This window comes from Condylostylus longicornis, unplaced genomic scaffold (assembly GCF_029603195.1).
Source record: "Condylostylus longicornis isolate FDR11 unplaced genomic scaffold, ASM2960319v2 ptg000084l, whole genome shotgun sequence".
Taxonomy (NCBI): domain Eukaryota; kingdom Metazoa; phylum Arthropoda; class Insecta; order Diptera; family Dolichopodidae; genus Condylostylus; species Condylostylus longicornis.
The window spans coordinates 186,597-209,788 of NW_026578052.1; the positions used below are offsets into that span (position 1 = coordinate 186,597).

At 24.0% G+C, this 23,192-nt stretch overlaps 1 protein-coding gene across 1 annotated transcript in view; it reads right to left on the reverse strand.

The window, feature by feature from the left end:
- The window catches only part of LOC129613479 (cysteine-rich motor neuron 1 protein-like), an 87,539-nt gene extending 69,826 nt beyond the window's left edge, over positions 1-17,713 (reverse strand). The window contains exon 1 of the mRNA XM_055527569.1: positions 17,259-17,713. Within this exon, the coding sequence (XP_055383544.1) occupies positions 17,259-17,373 (115 nt within the window). The 5' untranslated portion in view covers positions 17,374-17,713. The remainder of the gene's footprint in view (positions 1-17,258) is intronic.
- Between the last annotated feature and the right edge of the window lie 5,479 nt (positions 17,714-23,192).

The window sequence follows — 23,192 nt, forward strand, 5'->3', positions numbered from 1 at the left end:
CGCATACTTCCGCGAAGGATACTGAAAACGAATTCAGTGCTCCGATGGCAGCTTGGGTATCTGACACAATACTATGTCCTGTCTCCGATATCCCTCTCAAGGCTGAATTGCACGCACAATTCAATGGCGTGCATCTCGGGCTCAAAAACTAGTTGGGGAGTAGCTCGCTGTTTTATTTTTTCTTTCAATTTGAACCGATTATAATAAAACTGCATTGAAAAGGAAAGAATCATGTTTAAGTGGATATATTTAAAAGTTTTATTTGGTTCAAAACTAATTCATAGTTTACTCGGAGAATTTTTCTTTGAAAGTAAAATAAATTTATCGACAAAAACAGCGGGAAATATTCGCCTGTGGGAAGTACTCAAAAACTAATACGGAAGTTTTCACTTGATCCAATTTTGTGTCCAGTTGTTGTCACGGTTATAAATTTTTTTCGATTTTTTAAATACATAGCACAAATATAACAGTTATTGAAAAGTAGATGTTCCCTACTACATGAAAGGAAAGAAATATTTTTTTTTGCCTTCATAATCACTTTATCTACATATCAATACCGATAGACTTTTGGCGACAGTCTTAAATCTGAAAAAAAATGAACAGATATGCGCAATTACAATTGATTTTATATATGAAAAAGAACAAAAAAAATTTGTAATAAAAAAACAACAACTCGCGTTACTTGAAATTGAAATTGAAAGCACCCGCCACAATATGAAAACAAACCCTACTTATTTACTATCTCGCTTACTATTTTATTATTTATTTTTTTTCATTTCTATTTCGCGATTTTTTGTACTTAGTTACATGCAAATCTTATACATGTATATTATGTATGTGCATACGTATGTATAATTAATTTAATACGCTTACAAATTTTTATTTTTCGAAAATATAATTTTAAATTTAACAATAATTTTATCTTGATAAAGTTACGGGTTTCCATTTCACATCACTATAGAGTATAGACAGTAGAAACAAAAAAAATATCAAATATCACGTGCTATTTACTAAAACACTGACATTTTCTCTTACTACAAAACTATATTCACAATATGTGATAAGAACACATTTATTATTATGTTGTGTATGAAACGTGGCGTCTTATAAAGCCCAAAAACTGTACTATTACTATTAAAACACAAAATCTTACACTTAAATCTTAAGCTTAGATGAGAGAGGGTGAGAGAATAATAGTTTCATTATAAGCGACCGGTTAATGTTAAATTTTAATATTATGCATACGTTAAACAAAAATATGTAAAAAAATATAAATTTGTTTTACGTTCAAAGTTCGCCAGCAGCTTAGCTTGAAATATTATTTATAAGCATAGTTTTTCTGAATACAAGCATGTATGAAAAATATGTTTTATGTAGGTAGGTCTATAGAATCGTACTTATTTTTATTACTTTTCGTATTGAAAGATAATAGTTTTGCGTGAAGTGGCAATAAAAATAATAATATTGTAAGAAATAAATTTAAGATAAGACTGTGAATTATTTATGAAAATTTAAAAATATTTTGAATATGTACATATATATGTATGTATGTATGTATAAGTAAGTATACACGAAAAACGTTTGTATCTCACTGTAATAAAGAACATTTATTTAGCAAAAAATTCAATAGAATTGAAAAATATTGAAATAATTGAATGAAAATCTTATTGTAGGCAGTATAAAAATAATGGAGTAAATAAACTTAGAATTAGAATTCTTTATTTTCAATGCTAAATTTACGGTTTTGTGCTATAAATTTTAAATATCGTATTATGTATACATAAGTATAAAACAAGATTCATAGTTTTGTTTTGAAAGCTTACTTTATAATAGATTATTTGTGTTGTTTATATGTTACAAGCTGAATCATGTTCGAGTGTCTTCATTTCGCAAATGGGATGGTCTGGGCCATTCGCTGTTTTCAGCCATTTAAGTCGGCGGGCCCAGATGACATAGTGCTGGTAGAACTGCAAAAGCCAACGGCGGTTATAATTCTCTGGCTGAAAAAAATCTATGAGCGCTGTATAGACTTAACTTACACTCCTAGAGCTGGGAACGTTGCAAAAGTGGTTCTCTAATATCTAATGTTGGGAGAAACTCTCATAGCTGCCCAAAGAATCTTCTACTGATCAGTCTAACATAATTTCTGCTTATAATCCTGGAAAGGTTGTTAGGCATATACGATGGATTATTGAATATTTAATAGGCGTCTTTAATAACGTCACTTCGCGAGCAATCGATGTAAGGCTGGCACATGCGTCGGTTCATTAGTCCCTGATGTCTTTTAGAGAACGTGAATTTCGTCTCTGGCTGGAACGCTGGCTGCGGGTTGGAGATAAGCCACCGTAAGACGGAGCTGATTATCTTCGGCGGAAAATGCAAAATCTCGAGTATCGTTCCACAAAAACTTAATTGAACAAACTTAATTTCCTTTCTGTCTCTTCGGAGATTAGAGTCTTGTGATTAAACTTGTACTTTAAGCTAAAGCTGGGTAAGCGGAGGAGGAAAGCAAACACTACGATTTACTCGTACAGGTGAGCCATCGGGAAGAGATGAGGCATCAAGATACGAATGATTAATTGGCTTCACACTACGGTAGTGGGACCCGTACTTATGTAAAGTACTCTGGTGCGGTTCAAGCAGGTTCATTAACCTTAATTTAAAGAGCAAAATCCAGAGGTTGGCTTTGGTGTGCCTAACATACCCCCAAGGTGCTTTTCCGTCTCCTTCCTATTAATACTCTAAGGAAGCAGATTACTGCAGGATAGGAAAAATGTTAAAAAATGCTGCCACTTCACATTTTGCGTGCGAGTCGCAAATCAACTTACCGAAATTCGCGACTTTCGCATTTTTAAATAGTAATTCACCTGGTTTTAATTTTGGGAGTAGTCTACTGTCCGTAAAGTGTTCAGATTATATTGACTTCATATGAGGTAATTTTACTTTTTAGTCTGTTTAAGGAAAAATAACTCGGTTGATTCGACGATTAATTTCCAAACTAAATGATTATCCACCGAATAACTCAAAAAACTTAATAATAATTTAAAATACAAGAGAAAAAAATATTTTCTATTCCGAATATTTGGTCATTTTCCATGTATTGGCAGTTTTACTTTTATGTAGCGCGCGTTAAGTATACCGTCGATTTAAAAAAAGCAATAAAACCACGAATAATTCCTCTAAATGATTTTCTATTGTAATAATTTCATTAATTTTAGAATATTGTTGTGCGTAAACTAAAAGTAAACTAAAAATTATATTTAACAAAATTATATAAAAAACAAAATTTATAATCGTGTTGAATGAATTAATGAGTTAATTTAAATCACAATAATTGTCTATACTTACACATTTGTTATTCATGCATAAATATTTGTTCGCTTTTATATTGCCATTTTATAGTTATGGTGTATTTTTTTAAAATATAAAAGTTATTTCAATTTAAAAAACTAGTAAATTTTAATAATTATTATGCTTTTGTTTTTTTTTAACTACTTGTCATGTTTTTATCTCTTTTTATTTGGCACGTGTTCATTGTCATATTATACTTCAGGGAATTAATTAAAATTGACTAAAATTAGCACATGAATTAAATAAAAAACAGATTTTCACATTTATTCAATTTCGTTGAATCGAGTGTGTAACTAAAGAGGAAAGAGACAAAAATTTTAAAAGTTCTTAAAATAAAATTTTCTCTTTTTTCTAATTGGGAGAAAAAATTAATTAAAAACCGTTTTTCGTACATTTTTTTTGTTTTTATTTTTGCTTTTTCCTCATGTCATTCTAATTAATGATACAATGAAATTTTAATTGTAATTTGATTTAACAAGATGGAATTTAATTGTAACGAGAGAGTAAGAGAGGACAAAGAAAAAAATAAATTTAAAAATAATTTACGTAATTTTATTACATACTTTAAATATTTTTGAAACATTAGAATTTTTCTGATTCATACAAATTTGTGCTAAATACCCATAAGTATTTTTTTTTTTTTGCATGAAATGAAGATGACATGCTGAATATTTCATTTTGACAAAATATGTGTACTCACTTTTAAAATTATTTCATTTAGAAATTAATTTAATAAAATTTTAACTAATGAAAATAGAATGAAAAAATTATATTTGGAGTGAGGTTCATCAAAAAAAAATTGACTATGTACATCATTCTACTCAACAGATTTTGTATGACAATCTCAGTCTTAAGACATTTGTTCCTGAAAAAAAACCTTAAATGTTAAAAGTATTTTCATATTGTTTACCTTATGGGAAAAATATTTTCCATTAATTTCCATAAAATTTAGGAATTGGTAACACCTAATAATTGATAGAATTTCTGTATCAATGAGTTTGATGGAATTGTCAAATTTAGATTTGACTTAATACATAAATATTACAAGTTGTAAACAACAAAAGGTTCTTGTATACGGAAGTTTGACTGCATTGCGTTTTTCTACAAAAATTTGAATTGAATAAACTTTTAATTTCTAGCATCTTTATGCTACGATTAGAGTAATAATCTTGTTCCTCTTGGCTTCTAATCACCATTAATCTGTCAATTTATCTTTGTTCGTGTACGTACATACATACATAATGTAATAATAGTTTACAAAATAAAAACGTAATATAATTTAACCTTCGTAGAATTATAATTATTAGTGGTTGCTTATTGTATTTAATTGAGCAAAACCATGAATACGAATAGGTTGTACTGAAAAAAAAAATTTAATTTTCGTTATAAATTCAATCATTTAGTGCCTATATTAAAATTATTGAAATTAAAAAATAATGTTTCTTGTTAATCAGAAAATTCTCCCACTCAAATAATTTTAATTATTTCCTTTTAAAACAACGTTTTAATTATGTGTACAATATTTTTTATCAGAATGAACAGTTAAAATTAAAAATTTATTGGAAAAATTGTTTTTTAAGCGTATTCATTTAAAACTTAAACATAAAAAGCATTGAAACTAAAAAAATTCTATTCAAATTAATTCAAAGATTCTGTTATTGTAAAATGTTTCCGTTATATAAGGCGTACGTATGATTGTCAGAAGTTACAAATAAGTTCGATTCGAACAAACGGTTCGTAAACAATAATTAATCTTAATTTATCAATTATCAGTAATACTTAAATAAATATTGTCAGGAAAATAAACCATTAATGGTAGGACAAGATTAAAGCATCAATAAAATTGAACTTTGATGTTGTTTGATGAAAATTGAAAGCCGTCTAACTTTTTCTGTTAAACGAAATTTTCGAACATTTTCGTATCAAACTTGTGCTCAACTCAAACATATAGCTCGCGAACAATTTTCAATATGTAAATTCTTAAATAAAAATCACAAATAAGGTGGTAGGCAATTAAACAAATATCTTTGGCATATGCAAATAATTTTAAGGTGTACCCGGAAAATATTTCAAATTTTATTGACTTTGGATGCCACAAATGCAAGATAGTAAAGAAATGCGAATACAATTCGAAAAACTCATTCAACAACTTAATTGCAAAAGTCGATAAGATCGAATATAATTTATTCAGTTTTTTTTTTTAAATTATAATAAAAATACTAATTTAAAAGTTTGGTCAAACTTTTAACTTATTATTAATGCTAAATTTAAGCGTAGGATATTGAAATGCAGTTTTCAAAATCATTTTATATTTTATATGTGTGCATACACAAAACTGTAAATACAACCATATTAGTCACTTTGACATAATCTATATACTTTAATATTTAATTAAAATATCCGTAATTCCTGTTTTTTTTGTGAATGCAGAACAGCGCTAAAACGAAGAAAATGTCAAGATTAATAAATGCATTTTAATATCTTTAACAAATTATACTACAAATCATAAATAATTTGTAAAAGAAATCCATAAAATGTAGAATTTAAAATGTTGTCTGATTGTCCCACACATTCTAGAGTATTTTTGTTTAATGTCATTAAGATTTAGATGAAGTTTTTTCTTTATGACAAAAATATAGAAAAAAATAAATTTCTTTTTTCTAATTTTAATGCGAACATTGTTTGATTTCTATAAATTTTAATGTTTATTTTATTGTAAAATTGAATAAATTAAAAATTCATGGATATTATTAAAAATGTTAAATTAACACCTCCATATAGGTCTATTTTGCTTATATTTTCAATTCATATCTAATTATTTTTTTATTTTTTTTTTTTATAAAAAATCTTGTAATCGTCTCACGCTCTTTATTTTACGCGTACATTGATTTTTTTTTATGTGAAAACTGATTAGTGGAGGAAAAGTTAAAAGTTGATTATAAAAATATGTTAATCAAATTTATAATAATTAATTAGACGCAAATCGTAAATTGCAATTTCTATAAGCAATTTCAATAATATTTTATATTATTTTAAGAATGCCAACTATAAGGTAATGGAAAATATAAAAGTTAAGATATAAGACAAATTAAAAGAGGTACGAAATCAAAACGGCGCATTTATATTGCATTTTTTGGGAAGAGAGTCGCCATTTCAACAAGCCACTATCTGTTTTGCAGCCATCGCTCTAAATGAAGAGAACGGCTCTCAAGGACTTAATAATGTCATGAAGTTTTTGAACTGTTCGACAAATTATATAACATTTCTTTTTTCTAATTTGGCTATCTCTCTCTCTGTCCCATTTCCATGCCTAAATTTTAAAATTTTTGATATTGAACGATCTAAATTATACATTATGTTACAACACTGATATTTAATTAGTATGAGGGAAGAAATCAAATTGGTAGTGAACTCTCTTTGTGGTAACAATCAAAAAATACGAAAATATCAATGAAACATTTACTTACAAAAAAAAATCTTTTGAGTTTAATAACTTTATTTCTAGATTTTCATCGGACCCTCCAAACCTATTGAATTTTCAATTATCATCATATTTATTTAAAATACTTGTATTTTAACAGTAGTTACAAACTTAAAATGTATGATTAAATTACAGACCTAAATAATAAGTAGTTTGTATGAATTATTGCAGTAACTTGATTCAACTCTGCGTTGACTTTAACAGTTTTAGTATAAGTAATTTGTATAATTTATTTTTTTTAATATTTTCAATGTTTTCAATCTCGTTAAGATCTTTAAGACTTGCTATGAATGTACACTTATATACGTACATGTATATTTTACGATAAATAGCTTAAAAGTGTGGAATTGTTGAAATTGATATTCACTGCATGCGAAGTTGTTCTCCATATATGGGGTCAAAACTTTTCTATAGTTGTTATTTTTTCCTCATTACTTTTTTTCTCTCTATTTTATTTAATATTTTTAAAAATTTTTCGAAATAATAAATTATTAAAAATTCTGACAGTTAACTAATTATGCATAAGTCTAGTCTATTAGTCAAAACTGGTAAAAAAAAACAAATAAAAAAAAAATATTATAAAAAATTAAGTTGAAATTTCATTTATTATTTATTTAGTAATTATACACATGGTTATTTATGCGGTAAATTTAAATATTAATCTCTTTTTGCTTTTGGCTTGTGTTTTTGCTTAATTTAAAACATTTACTTAAAAATATAAAAAAAAATTGTTTTTTACTTTGCAAATTTTTTAATTAACTATTTAAAATGTAATTATGGTATTTATTTGCGCAAAATGTTACAACTTTGGTTCTATTATTTAAACGCGGTGTTTAAAATGTCACATACTAAATGAACTAAAGGTGATAAAAGTAAAATTATAACGGAAAAATTTAATTGCACTCTTAAGAGAGAGAGAGAGAGAAAAATAAATAAAGTCTTGCTTATTTTTCTGAGTGTATGACGTGTTTATTTTTAAATAAGAGAAAGGATATCGCAAGGAAAGTAACCTTCACGTACAGGAGTATCTGTTTTGAACACTATAGTTGTACATTAGAACAGTTTTTTAAATCGATCAGAAGAGTATACGTGTTTACTTCTTCTTCTTTAGAAAAAAGGAAACAGGAAAGTTTTTTATATGACCACTTACTGAATTATTTTCATTTTGTTGGTTGACCACAAATTAGGTATTTGGTTAATTTTTGTTGAAAAATATCGTGGAAATCAAGAAGTTCGTTGTTTGCTTCTATATTATTAAAGGTATATTATTTTTTTTAATATTATTGTATAAATTCTATATGAGTATTTTTTGCAGTGAAAGGACATCAATTACAGTGCAAGATGCGTATATATACTAAAACATTAATTGCTCTCAATGATGCTGTACAAATATGCACCCTCCCTGCAGGGTCTGGCGCGAGTAATCGAGAATTCACTGAATGCGAGGAAAGTGGAAGTTTGATGTTTCTTTGATATTAAGGGAACAATTGACAATACCCTATATGGTGTCACATCTGTGACTCTCTGCGCCGATGTGGTGTTGATTTGAAAAGGCGTTAGCGGATTAATCGTATGCTACAGAATAGGATTATTAAGTCTACCATAGCTGACGATCCGCTCGTTATCCGCTCACTAGGATAATGTCTAGGTTAAGTTCTTTGGCCGATTCTGTCGACTATTGTGACGGACGACTTGATCGTTGTCATCAGGGTTTCTGGGGACGGGTGCTACGATGACGTAGCCTTTGTCGTCTGGGGAAAATTTAAGAGCACGATCTCTGATCTTCTATAACAGAATCTTAGGGAGGTGTAAAGAAGTACTACTAAATATAAATCCTGAAAAGAGCACATTGGTTGCCTTCGCAAAACGGAGCAGCAAGCACTGGTTCTCATTATGTTAAATATTTCGAGGTGACACTAGATGGTCGTCTCTGCCGTGGAATACTCATATGGACAGGGTCATAGAAAGAGCAACGACGGTAAAAAAAAACTTGGTAAAATCTCTGTATTAAAAAATTTTACCCATTTTTAATCATCAAACCAAATCCAAAAGATTTATATATATATATGAATTACACTGTATAAATTAGTATTTGTAAATATGCAATTATACATGAATACTAATTACTCATATACTCATATTGCCCATTAAAAAATAATTTTCATTTAAAAATTTTAAATAAATTACAAAAAAATTACGTTTTCCTTAAAATAAGTTTAAAAATTTTTTGCAAAAACAAAAACAAATCAATAAATAAGCACTAAAAAAAAATTTTGGCATGAGTAAAAAGAGAAAAAATATTTAAAAAAAAACAAATTTTAAAATTTCCAAAACGGAAACACTTAAAGTATTTTAAGGTTATTTAAGTGGGAAAAATTGTTTTATTGGATAAAATGAAACAATTTAAAATAAATTTATAATTTCTATTTTTATAAACGTTTTAAGAATAAGTATTCAAAATTTTAAAAATGCATTTACCACATTGAATACATGAGTTTAAATTATATACAAGTGGACATACACACATTGCTTTATTTATTCGCCTTGCAAATTTAATAGAAGTTGATTAATTGACAAAAAATTTTTAAAATTATGCATTCTTATACAATTAAAATTGAGACTGAAAATCAAGGAGAAAGAAATTTTTGCAAAAAAAAAAAAATGAAATTAAAATATTAATGCGGTTATTGAACCCAACAGCGGGGAAAAAAAATTCCCATATGACAAATAAATTAACATTGTATGAAAGTTTCAAAAACAAATATCACTTATTTTTAATGTTTATACAAGTTTATAAAATTTATTAAATAAAATTTTTGTTAAAAATTTCTTGGGTACGCTAAACTTAATATGTAAATGTGTTTTTGTATTTATTAGTGACAAAAAATGCTTAAAAATACAAATAAGTAAATTAGTTAATTATCATATTCTTGAAAATTATTGTGTTTTCTTGAATATTTTTAATAAAATTTGTATAAATAATTAGAATTTAAAACAATAAAACTGTACAGGGTGACCTAATAATATTGCATACAGAGAATAAATTGCTTTTGGACATTTAAAAGATTCTTCCAAATAATTTATTTTTTGGTGAAGCGGTTTTTCGTTAGCTATAACAGTGCTCTGTTCTATGAATATGGGATCTCTGCAATATTTGGTCTACATATATGGAGAGACAGCAAAAAATCCTATAGGCCCTGTTCTAGTTTAGGTAGGATAGTTTTTGTAATTAAATAGTTTTCTACCGAGACCTCAACAATAAGAAAAATTTAAACGCGTTTTCTGGTTAAACTAGAAGCAAAGAGCGATTCTAAGTGTTTTTTCTGATTACTGAGAATTCATAGATTCTGCCACTTTAGCATCTATATTTAGTGTGATTTTCGATTTAATCACCGAAATACCATTTCTTTCTTTTGCGATTTTGTTCGTTTTCCTAAAGAAATTGTTTTTGGATTTTGTGTAATTAATTTAGAAAATTTGAGGGGATGACCAAATTTGTTATATGTACGTTATTTGTATTTAATACATCACATGACTTATAGCATTATTCCTATAAAGCAAAATACTAACAATTACATTAATGCAATTTTATAAAATCCGCGGAGCTTTCTTATATTATTTTCTAATTTATTCGAGTTGTATAAGTCAAAAATTATTTTTATTATTGCTTTTTACTATACTTGGATTCTATTTAAAACGAAAACGAAAATTAGCCTGAAGCAAAAATTTTCCCATCTACTACTAATTAAAAAAAAAAATTTTTTTTTAATAAAAAAAAATGGAATAAATTTTTTTCTCTGTTTTTAAATCTCGTGATTTTTCTTTTATTTTGATGACATTTATTACCTTTTAATTTTTCTAGTTTGCCATCTCTTATAAATTATTATACGGTATATATACACATACATATATAAAATATATACGTATATGTAGTTTTATTTTTCATATAGAAATGAAAATATCAAACAAATTTTATCGTGGGTGATTTAATTCCGAATTTATTCGGATGTACATTGGCTTTATAAAAACACAATAAATTAATATGGCGAGTCGTTGAGAGAAGAAAAAACCTAAATTGCTTTCTTTTTTTCTTCTAATTTTCTTTTTTATTTTTGCATTAAATTTTTATATACCTACATTTATAATTTGTAAATATTTCAGGAAAATTAATTTTATATATGTATTTTCCCACTATAATATAATAATTTTGAAAAAGAAAATCTCAAAATACTTCCAAAAATAAATGGAAAAATGGAAAGAAGAAAAATAAAATAGGAAAAAATATTTTTGAAAAGTCGCAATATTTTTGTTATATCGCATTTTGTGATCATGACCGGCGTCATGGTATCATAAAATGAGGAAAAAAAATATTATTTAAGAAAATTATATACAAACACATACATATATACATTAGTTATACAATATGAATTTTCAATATATTTTTTCTGAGTGAATAAAAATTTTTAAAATGGAATTTTAATTTTTATCACGGAGATTAACACAGCAGTGAAGAAAATTCTGTTAATATCTAATAAAAAAAAATTTTAAATGATTTTATTTTATAATACAAAAAAAAAAAATTAAATTAGATTCATTTTTAGATTTTTGTTTTTTTTTTTAATTTTCGAATGCCATGCTTTTAATGTTTTAACATTGAATTTCATGTCACAAATAAAACATAATATTATTTAATGGCCGTATGTTTTAATTCAACATCTAGAATTTTAATGTTGTCAAAATAGGTGTGTATGTATGTAATGTGTTGGCAAGCACTTACTAGTGATTACAATAGTGATTTTGATAGCATTTAAAATTTAAATGTTAAGATTTGCCGTTCTGGAAATTTTTTATAGTGATTATTTCAATAGTTCAACTACAAATCTACATCTGAGTTTCTTAATTGAACGTAAAAATATGAAAAATTTTTCAAAAACAATTCTGAAATTCATTTTAATATTAATAGTGTTCATTAACTTTTCAGTGTTTGCTATAATAGTTTTGTGTTTTTATTGATATTTCTTCAAAATTTTCTATAATTAATATTCTGTTTGTTAGATACAGAGGTGAATTAGAAATAATCCAAAATAAATATACGCTATACCTAATCTAATATTTTGCAATGAAGAAAAATTTTAGTTTAAAAGCATTCATAATACGTTCCTTTAAATTCATGATTAATACGATCAAGAGTATTTAAAAACAAAAAATTCGATCAGCTGCATTTTTATGTAATGTGAAAAATGGAATTTTAAACGCTTTATAAAATTTGATTAGTTTTACATTTAGTCTCTTAAAAAATTTATATTTTTATATATTGTTAAATTTACAATTTTATTCTTGTTCTATTTTCATAATAATATGTTATACAAAAGTCATGCATCATAAAAAAATTTAGGTGAAATGGACTGCAAATCCTAAAATTTTAATATTCTTGTATAAAAACGGTAATTTCTTTAGGCTGTTTTTAGACTGTAATATTATTATAAAAATGAATCACATTATGTTTCGGTTAACGGTTCGCATGCAGTTCTCAAGAGACAAAACAATGTTCTTAGACCAAATTTCGAATGAAATATAAAATTAAAAAAAAAATATTTTTTTAAAATTTAATTATAACAAATTTTAGGGTTATTTTTATACAAAATTTTTCATTTTAAAAATTAACAATAGATGTCCAAAAAAAAAAATTAAAAGAATAAGAACAGAATAAGAAAAATCTAATAAGTTTATATTGATGTCGCGTCGTTGTCGTTGTTGTTTAAAGCACTGTTCATTTTTAAATTTTTTACAATTTTTTTCTTGAATTAGGTGATGCATGTAGGTGTAGGTGTTTTGAAGTCTTTCTGTCTATTCTAACATGAAAAAAATAAACTAATTTTTCTCTATTTTTACGTTTTATTGTTATATAGATTTTTTTTTTCCATCGACATTATATTTACATTTTATTATTTCAATTTCATATACATATATACAATATTTTTTCTGAACTTTTATTTATTTGCTTTCAATAATAATTATTGCGATCGTGTGCCCCAATTTCAAATTTTTTAAAAATTTCTGTCATGCGCCTACAATATTTTGACCTTGCTTCTAATTATTATTAAATATTATGAAAATAATAATAGAAAATAAAAATATAAAAAAAAAAATATATAAATTTTTATTTTGAATAATTATTTTTAAAAATTTAATATAACGTACATCATTTTAATAATAACAAAAGATTTATTAAAACAAAATTGATTTTCCAGATGTTCAATTTAATTTTGCTGTTTCTTTTGTTTAAACCTTTATGGCAATATTTATATTAGGTATAATAATTTTTAATGTTATAACAGTAGTTATTATGCAAGCATTAATTTGTAAGTAATATCAATGTCGTGCACAAAAAAAAAAATAATTTTAATATTTTCACGTTTCAATTATTTTCAATTTTAAAAGTAATTGAAAATTACTTTTGGAATTAGTTTAATTACTGTCGTAAATTTTAATTTAAAAATACAATAAGTGTTGCATGTAGTACGCGTAGCTTAAACTTGCATGTACATAGTAACTTAAATTAGCTTGTATTAGCTACTTACTTCTATAAATGTATTTAATTTATTATCGATTTAAGACAAAAATTGTATAATATTTTAAGAATGTTCATTTTTATTACATATTGGATTTGTTTTTGAATAAAATTCATATATGTATGTATAATAGTAATCGTAAAAGTATTGTTAAATAAGTGTTATATTGCTCTTATTCATTTTTTTAATCAATAGTAGCAATATAACACTTATTAAATAAGTGATTTACTGCTATCAATAATTTCAAAAAGCAAGGCAAAATCCAGGAATCCAGGAATAACACATTGTGCACATTCCGTTATCGTATAAAATTATACGTGTTGGTATAACAGTATTACAGCTATTATCGTTAAACATCTTGAATGTGTCTTATAAAAATAAAATGGTGTTTAAACTACTTTATTAATTCTCAGTAACGGGAATTGCAAAATCTTTGTACTACAAGAGGTTATAGTACAATAGCTATCGTAAAATTATTATTAAATAAGTGTTATATTGCTTTTATCAGAAATGAGTATAACAGTGCGCTTTCAAAAGGCAAGGCTGCAATTAATTCAGGAATAACACATTTTGCACATTCTTTTATCGTGTAAAATTACATGTATATTGGTATAACAGTATTACAGTTAATATTGTGAAACATCTTGAACGTATCTTCTAAAAATAAAATGGTGTTTAAACTATTTTATTAACTATCAGTCACGGAAATTGTAAAATATTTGTATTTATAGAGGGTTTTTATTATAACTAGCTATTGATTTTGTTAATTATGTTATTGTAGCGGGCCCTATCTATTATACTTTTTGCACCTAAAAGTATATTTACTGTTATACCATTTAAATTCGTATAAATAGTATACATATTAAAAATTGAATTGTATAACTTTTTTTTAACTATTTATTATTTCATTAATTAATAATTAATTAAATAAATTTTAAATTTTAAAGCCAAAATATTTGCAGTATTTTGATAAAATATTCCAGCATTTAAAAGAAATATAAAATTAAAAATTCTTTTTTTAATTGTTATACTACAAAAGCTTATAAAATCTCGGTTATAAAAACCATTTAAAAAATTTTATTACAATTTAATTGGTCATCGAATATAGGAATAATTAAATTTTTAATTAACCATAAACAATATATTAAATACATATATGAAATTTTTCAATATTAAAAGCACCTTTTAATTTAACTACCATTTTTAAAAAAATAGTAAAATAAATTTAATAACAAAAAAACTAAATACTTACTAAAAAACTACTTATGATTCCGCCTAAATAATATTTTTTTTTATCAAAAATATTAAATTTAATTGGTTTAAAAAAAAGAGAACAAAACACGCATACCCAAATTTATATTGTAATAATAAAATCTTAAGTTATTGACTCTTGTCATCCAAAATTGGTTATACCCTCTCTACTTAAATAAAATCCAATTAATTTTGTTAGTTTCATTTTGATAAATGATTTAATTTCATCGGATCCCGTTTATGGTTTATCTTCTAACATCTATTTAAAGAAGATAAAGAGGTTTTATTTTGGATTTAAATAAACCCCGTTTATAAATGTGATACCTCGTATAAGTATAGAATTAAATTAGTTGGAATTAGTAACACATTACGAACAACATTAAGTTTAAAGCAACCAAAAATACGTAGAAGTGTTTTTTACCTTATCTCAATTTTTTTGTTTAATACTTAAGACTTTACCGCTTGTTTTGTTTTTTCTGTGTGTTCTAATATAAGCAAATAGACCAAATGAATTTAATTTTTTTGTGATAATTTTAGAGATTTTTTTTTATCTTATTAAAATATTCAAGAGCTTAAGGTTATTTTACGATTAATGGTCTAAATTCTCGGAAAGAACCTTGAAAATTTATCTCTTAAATAAATTTTTATTTTTTCATATTTTCGAAAAAAATTTTTACCTGTTTTGTAAGTTTTGAAGATTTTCTTTCACAGTTTAGTATAAAAAATATGCTCGGATGCTATTTGAAATTCTTAAAAAAATTGTGAAAATTCGAGAATGTAAGAAATTTGCTGCCTCGTTTTCGTTAATTCTATTGAACAAAATATAATTCTTTCTGTCAAACATGAGTTGAAGAGAGAGCATTTTTGAAGTTAGAGAAAGTGGAGCAAGAAAAAGTATTAAATTTTATATTTTTGATACTCTTATTTGCCAAAATTTACATATTCAGCTACTCAGCTAGTTAGAAATTTCTGTCAATTTTTCGTATAATTAAAATGATCGAGAGATTTTGAAAGTATTATGCGGTCGTTCAGAGCGTCACTTGAGCGTCAGAGAGTAGTTCACCTGAGACGCCTAACTTTTATGCAATTTTTTTATGAATATGTCAAAAATTAATGGTATTTAAAAGCAAATATAATTTGAAATGAAGTCCATGTTTGGATACGGTCTGATAAATTAATAAACAACCTGTTCCAATTGAATACGACCTGATAGTTTAAGCACCAAAAAGATTTTGCAGCAAAATTTTCTTGCTGTTTTCGAATATTTTAATTATTCCAAAAAAAATTGTAAATTTATGATTTTTTATTAAGATTTATGACATTTTTTTTTCATTATAAGATTATAGAACTTTTAGCTTGGTTTGAATCGATTAAAAATTTTTTATATATATTAGTGAGTATATGCATAATTTTTTAAAAAAATTCAATGAATTTCAAATACATACCAGAAAATATTTCAGAAATTAGAATAAAATTAATAACAATTCTCTTATTTTACTTTTTTTTTTATTTCAAATATATATTACTGGAGATTTGGATTAAGCATAAGTTTAATGGAGGAAAAAAAAAATGGAGGGAATTTCGAATAATTTATGCATTCTAATTAAAATTAATAGTTTTGAGATTTTTATGGCTACAACAAATTTATAATTTGAAATATTTACATTTTTTTATTTTTTTTTCAAAAATATTTAAATTACGCGTCCATTTATTTAATTAATAGTTTATGATGATTATGGTATGTATCATATATCACAGACGTATTTAAAATAAAATATAATAATATCTTTGTTGTAAATCAAAAGCTAATCCCCCCTAAATTTAAATATATATTGTATGACGATTTAAATACAAATACATATGTACGAGTATTTTATTATAATTCAAGGGTTACCAGATTTTAAATCATATGTTAATATGGTGATTTCAATAACTATACAAAATGTCTAAATATTATTCATGTTAATTAAATTCGATTGACTATGAATGATAAATAGAAAAATATTTGAAAATTATGTTTTAAAATCCCCCCTAAAAAAAAAATCCAAATCTAATCTGAAAATGATATCGAAACTACTCATACAAAGAGACTGTGAGATAAAAAGAAAAGTGATGCCGCTTAATTCGCTTAATTGTAACCTACAATTATAATCGGAAATTTATGATACATTAATATTTAAATTACAAAATTATAATTCAATCTAAATAGTGAGAAACTACAATTAATTAAAGAAATTTCACTAAAATTTTAATTGATAGCTGTTGACGATAATGTCACTTGCCAAAATGGAGCATTTAAAACGTCAAATTCTAATAAAAAATTAAGAATATAATAAGGTGTGTTAATAATATTAAATTCCCATACATAAAAACATATGATTTAAAAAAATTAGAAATATTTGACATTAGCATTATTCCAGCAACATTTTGACAATTTGACTATCAGAAATGTCATAATTTGTAGTGTAACACTGCATTCTGTCATACTATGAATAATTTTTTCATTTAATTATATAAAACAATTCCTTAAATTCTTTTATACTAAATAAAATTTAATTTTCATAATTTTAGTACAAAATAAAAACAAGAAAAATATTACTTACGTGATGCAGTCACTAAACTGTTACCGTTGATTAATATTAAATATAATAACGGTAAAACTAATAATATATGAAATATTGATGTTGTTTTTATTATCATTGCCATTTTTGTAGACATTTTATGATTAAATCACTATATAATTAATAATTTAATTCCAATTTTGCTCCGAAATTTTATAAAGTCTTCCAATTATATTGTAGTATATTTTTATTTATTTTGTATTTGTGTTAAAATATTTACTAATTACATTTATATTCTGGATTATTTTTTATACACTTGCATTAAAAATTTAAAATATGGCGTTTCAATATAGCATAAACGTTATTTGTTTGATTTTATGTAAATTTTGTTTGTATTTAATTTATTCAAGATATTTTAATAAAAAAAAAAAAAATTGTTGAAATTTTAGCCCTTCTTTTTTTTAAATTCTTGTTTCTATCCTGAAAATTTTTTGCAAAATATTTTTATTTTTTTTTTATTTGATTAAAAATTAAATTTTGATGAAATAATAAAGCACAGAATAATGGTCTGATGACTTATGAGTGATGATGATTTTTTTGTTTTTTGTTAAATTGCTTTATTTTTGTATTAGAATTTTGTTATAAATTTTGAATGATGGTGTAAATTTTTTTTAGGAATTCTTTTGTGTTTTGTTTTTGTTTTGTGAATGTGCGAATTTTTCACATTCCGAAAATTCCAACATTAAAATAAAGAGAAAACTAAAAACAAAAAAAGCAAACAAATTAAAATTAAATTTAATTCAATTTAAAAATGATTTTTGGAATTTAAGAATAACGGCATAACATAGACGATTCAGTTGATTAAATACAAAAAATAAATATGGAATTTTTCTCTTACTTTTGTTTGAGAATCAATTCTTTTTGAATTTTTTGATTTTTATAATTAATTAAGAAATATTAGATTTAAATTTGCAGAAAAATTTATATACATTATAATTACAAACATACATATTCGGAGTTGCCGGGTTATAGTTATTCGGAGTTGCCGGGTCGTTATTAAACGTCGGAAAAGAGCAGTGAACAAAAAAAAAACTGTTGTCAATATTATTGCGTATCAAAATTACGAACGTTCTATTAGGAACATTTCGCTTATATAATACTTACATATAAGTACGTATAACAATAATATGCTCCTATATAGTAAGTACATACCTATGTATGTACTTGAGTATTAAGTACTATATAAAACACAATTTGAAAGTGAAAATTGATTGAAAAATTTTAATCGAAATTTTTATTATACAACGGAAATTATCGAAAATATTGAATACTTTTTTTATAATTGAAATATATTAAATCTTAAATTAAAACAGGTATATGGTCGTACAATATGGCAATTTCAATAATATACCTTTATTGAATATTGGTATTCACAAATCTTTGTATGTACATATGTACAATGTGATATATATGTACATATGTGCGCTTGTTTAATATAGTACTTTCATATTATCAATAAAACGGAAAACGAATAGTAAAATTTTTATTATACAATTGAGAACATATATATATATAAACATATAAAAATGAAGAACATAATGGGAAAAACGATGATAAACGCTAGTAGTATCTAAGAAAATTATTATATGTGTATGCACATTATGTACATATATATAATATGTATGTGTGTATTGAAAATTTTAAGGTAATTTTTTTATGTTTATTAAATTGAAAAACATACTTATCCATAGGGTGAATTAGAATTTTAAATAATTTACTTGTTAATATATGCTGGCATATAGTATGTATGTAAATACGAGTACTATATGCCAACTTTTCTAATCGATCGGAAAACAAAGTTTATAAAATTCAAAATTTCGAAGCAGCTTTTTTGAAAGCACTCACATTACCCTTTGCGTACAAATATATGTATATGTATGTATGCTCACACATATAAGTTGAAGTATGATGAACTTAAATGTATACAGTCGAATCTGAACAAAATGTACTTCCATAAAACTGGATATCTCTTTTATTGAAATTAGTTTTTTGATCCCTTAAATTTTATTTTCTATATGAGTACAACTTTGTTTTACTCTAGAAATGTAAATAAAGTTTTGAATTTTGTTAATTTTTATCCACACAACATTCTTAGAATTACCTCTTTAACTTGAATTTTAAAATAAAATAGTGAAGGCGCGCCGATAAAACCCGGAATTACCCTAATACCTCAAATGAAAATTGTTATATATATTATGTAAATGGAACTAAAATCCCTATATGGAGTTTATTTTATCCACGTTCAACTGTATTTGTATATTGATTTGTTATCAATAAAAAAAAATATACATAAGAATAATAAAAATAAATATAAAAAACAATATTTTTATTTTCGATTAATATTTAAATAACCGTTAAAATAAATAAAAATCGGTTTTCTTATTATTTTTTGTTTTTATTATTTTGCTCGTTATTATTAAATGTATAGATGTGAGTTAGTGTGTACAATTTTGCGTTATATATGTATTGCATACATTTATATGCGTATTTTGTGCTCATCTATGATATATGAGAACGATTATATAATAATAATAATTATTTACGAATAGCAAGATTATAAGAATGCTTACATTTATTATAAAATGTGCTGTTATTATAATGTTATTATACTACAGTAAATTTACGAGATAATTTTAAAATGTTTATGTGTATGTAAAATTATTTTATTTTTATTTAGCTATATATTGTTATATTTTATTAAGATTTTTTTTTTTGTAATTAAATGAGATTGTGAATTGTGATTTATAAACTAATATATTATGATTTTTATCAATTTATTTTTTTAAATAATTATTCAATATTTGATTAGAATCAATTTTAATCGTAAAATAATATTGATTAAGTATACATATGTATATAAAATTATTAAAAAACTAATTAAATTTTTGAAAAATGAAAATTTTTTTTTTATGAAAACATTAATAATATAATAAGCGATTATGATAGTATTAATTATTAATCGTATAACAAAAAATATGTGATTATTAAATGTAATTAAATAAATGTATAATTAAAGTATTATTATTAAAATTTGTAATACAATTAATATAACAATTAAATTGTTGTAAAATTGAAAAATTACACAAAATAAAAGAGGATTATTAAAGAATATAAAATTGATAAAGTTCTAAGTATAATAATAAGAAATTCGTTTAATTATTGAATAAAAAAATCGATTTTATTGAATAAAAAACTAAATAATTAATGACAAAAATTTTTTCGATTATTTTAAAATTTTTCTGTTATAATTAAAGCACTAGTAATAATTTTCTTTTTTTTTTAATTAATTCTTTTCACTTTAAATTTTTTATCAATGAATTTAATACTTTTTTGTGCGCGCTGCGTAAATATTCATTTAATTTTTATTTTCACTTTTTTTATTTGAAAATAATTTTCATATTTTCTTCTTATATAATATTTTTATAAGTGATTCATTAATATTTAAATAAAAAAATATTTAAATTTTGTTTTCTCTTCTCTTTTTATAAGAGAAGAGAATTATTCTATTTCTTTTCTCTTCTCTTCTCTCTAAGATCACTAATAAATATTGTAGTTGTAGATTGTATTGTTGATTGTAGATCCTTTTGTTGATTTAATGATGAAATCTGAAATAAAAATTATTAAAGAATGATTAAAAAATAATATTAATAATATTCTATATGAAAAAAAAAGAATAGAAAAGAATTTAGAGACCATATGCTCTGACGTACACAATATAACAATGTTTTCAATTAGTTTTTTTTTTACTTAAATTTTTTGAAAATATTTTGAAAATGTTGAAAGAATTTTGTTTTCTTTTCTATAACGTAAATATTGAATTTTTAATTTAAAAAAAAAAATAAATAAATATTTTCTCTTTATTAAATAAAAAAAAACTACTTTGTTTATGAAAAGAAAGATAAAAGATTGTTATTTTAAGAACGTTTTTTGTCAACTTTTTTAAATAAATTTTGAATTATTTAAAAAAAACAGTGCATAGCAGAGAGAAAAGATCATTTGACAGCAGCTGTTCAAATACTTTCATTGTAGGTATGTGTGTTGAAAAGTTAGAGAGAAAAATAAAACTATTATTTTCCCTGTCATTATTTGTTTTTTTTTTTTTAATTTAAATATTGCAAAAAATTTTAAATATTTTTCATTTTAATTTATTTGATTATAAAATATTTTAAATATGAGCTAATTTAATTTGAAACAATTTGAATTCCATATATGGAATTTCAAGGTTTATTTTGATTATTCGAAAAAAAAAATGAATAAAAAAAAAATGAAGCTGATTAATTTTATATAACAGTAATAATTTACTAGAGGTGGCTCACAACTATTATTGTTGCTATATAAATTGTCAAAGTTAAAATTTCGTCTGCCGTGAATTTTTCAAATGCGGCAATTGTTTCTAATTTTGTTTTTTTTTGATTTTGTCAACAATACTAGTGGCAACTTAATGCCTATTGCGTATTGAAGACGTCCAACCTAAATATTCTTCCCTATACCTAGTTATTTCCTCTTCATTTTTAAATGTCATTCGATCTATCAAGTGTAATTTTGTTTTTAAGAGAAAAATTTTGGTACGCTAATATGAAATGAAATAGAAAAAAAAAAACAAATTTGGAAATATTTTTTGCAGAGTTGACCTGAAAAAAAAATTTTTCAAATAAATTTGTCTAGAACCTGGTTTCTCGTCCGCTTCCATTATCTAATTATCCCGTATATATAGTATGCAGATAGTAGGGTTGACAAAACTTTTTAAGTTTACATTTATTAAGTTTTTTAATTGAACGACGAACGACTCGACGAATGTTGTCACAATTTTTGTTAGTATTAAAGTAGGTGTGAAAATGTGTTTAAGTTTTGCTACATAAATATATACATACATACGAGTACAAATATTGTAGAAATGTAGTTCACTTTAGAGCTCAGATTTCAAAAAATTAAAACGTATTATGTACATAAATCAAATAATGAAAATAAAAAATAAAATAGACATTTTGGATACAAATGAGAGCCAGTTAACAAGAAATTAAGAAAAACAAAATTTAAACACACACATACACAAATTAATAATTTAAAAACTACATTTTTTTTATTTGAATTCAATTCACGATTAGCATATTTAAGATTTTGCAATAATTAAAAAATTCAAAGAGAATAAATTGTCTCCAAAATGAAACAAAAATGAACTCAATTTTAAAAAAATTTTTTTTTAGCAAAAGTGGGCCAAAAGTATTAAACAACTTTTATAATTTGATATTATCATTAAATTGTCACAGAAAAATGTTATTGCAAAAGTAAACAAAAATTAAAGAAATAAAAAAGATAAATTTGCAAAATAGAAAAATTAAGAAAAAAAAATAATAATAATAAAAATCGTAAAAATGGAAAACTTGTAATAAAACAAAAAAAAAACCATTTAAATTTAAATTAGACAGCTAAAAAGAATGAAGCTTATAAGACATCACGTCATGACCGAAATAAAATGTTTCTTAAAAGTAAAGTTGCCAATAATGATAATATTCACTGTCTTTAAATTTTTGAACCCTATTATAGTACAGTAGGTGTAAACACATCCTGGTCTCGTTGAAAATAGAAGATTTGATTGAATGATTAATTAAATACGACTGGATTTTAAAATAAAAAATAAGTTAAAGAAATGAGTAACAATTAGTAATAAGTGACAAAATAGTGACAATAGTAAAAAATAACGGTAATATTTGAGAATTTTGCAGGATTATTTTTGTGGAAATTGTACTATTTTATAACCTTTTGTACTTTGCATTGCAAATTATGTCAAAATTTATTTGAAATATGAGTTTAATTTTATTTCTGTCATAGGTTATTTCTTGAGTGAGAACATACTCTTCAAATTTCACAATTATTTTTACTCGTATTCAACATTTTTAAAATATAAATCTATGAGAA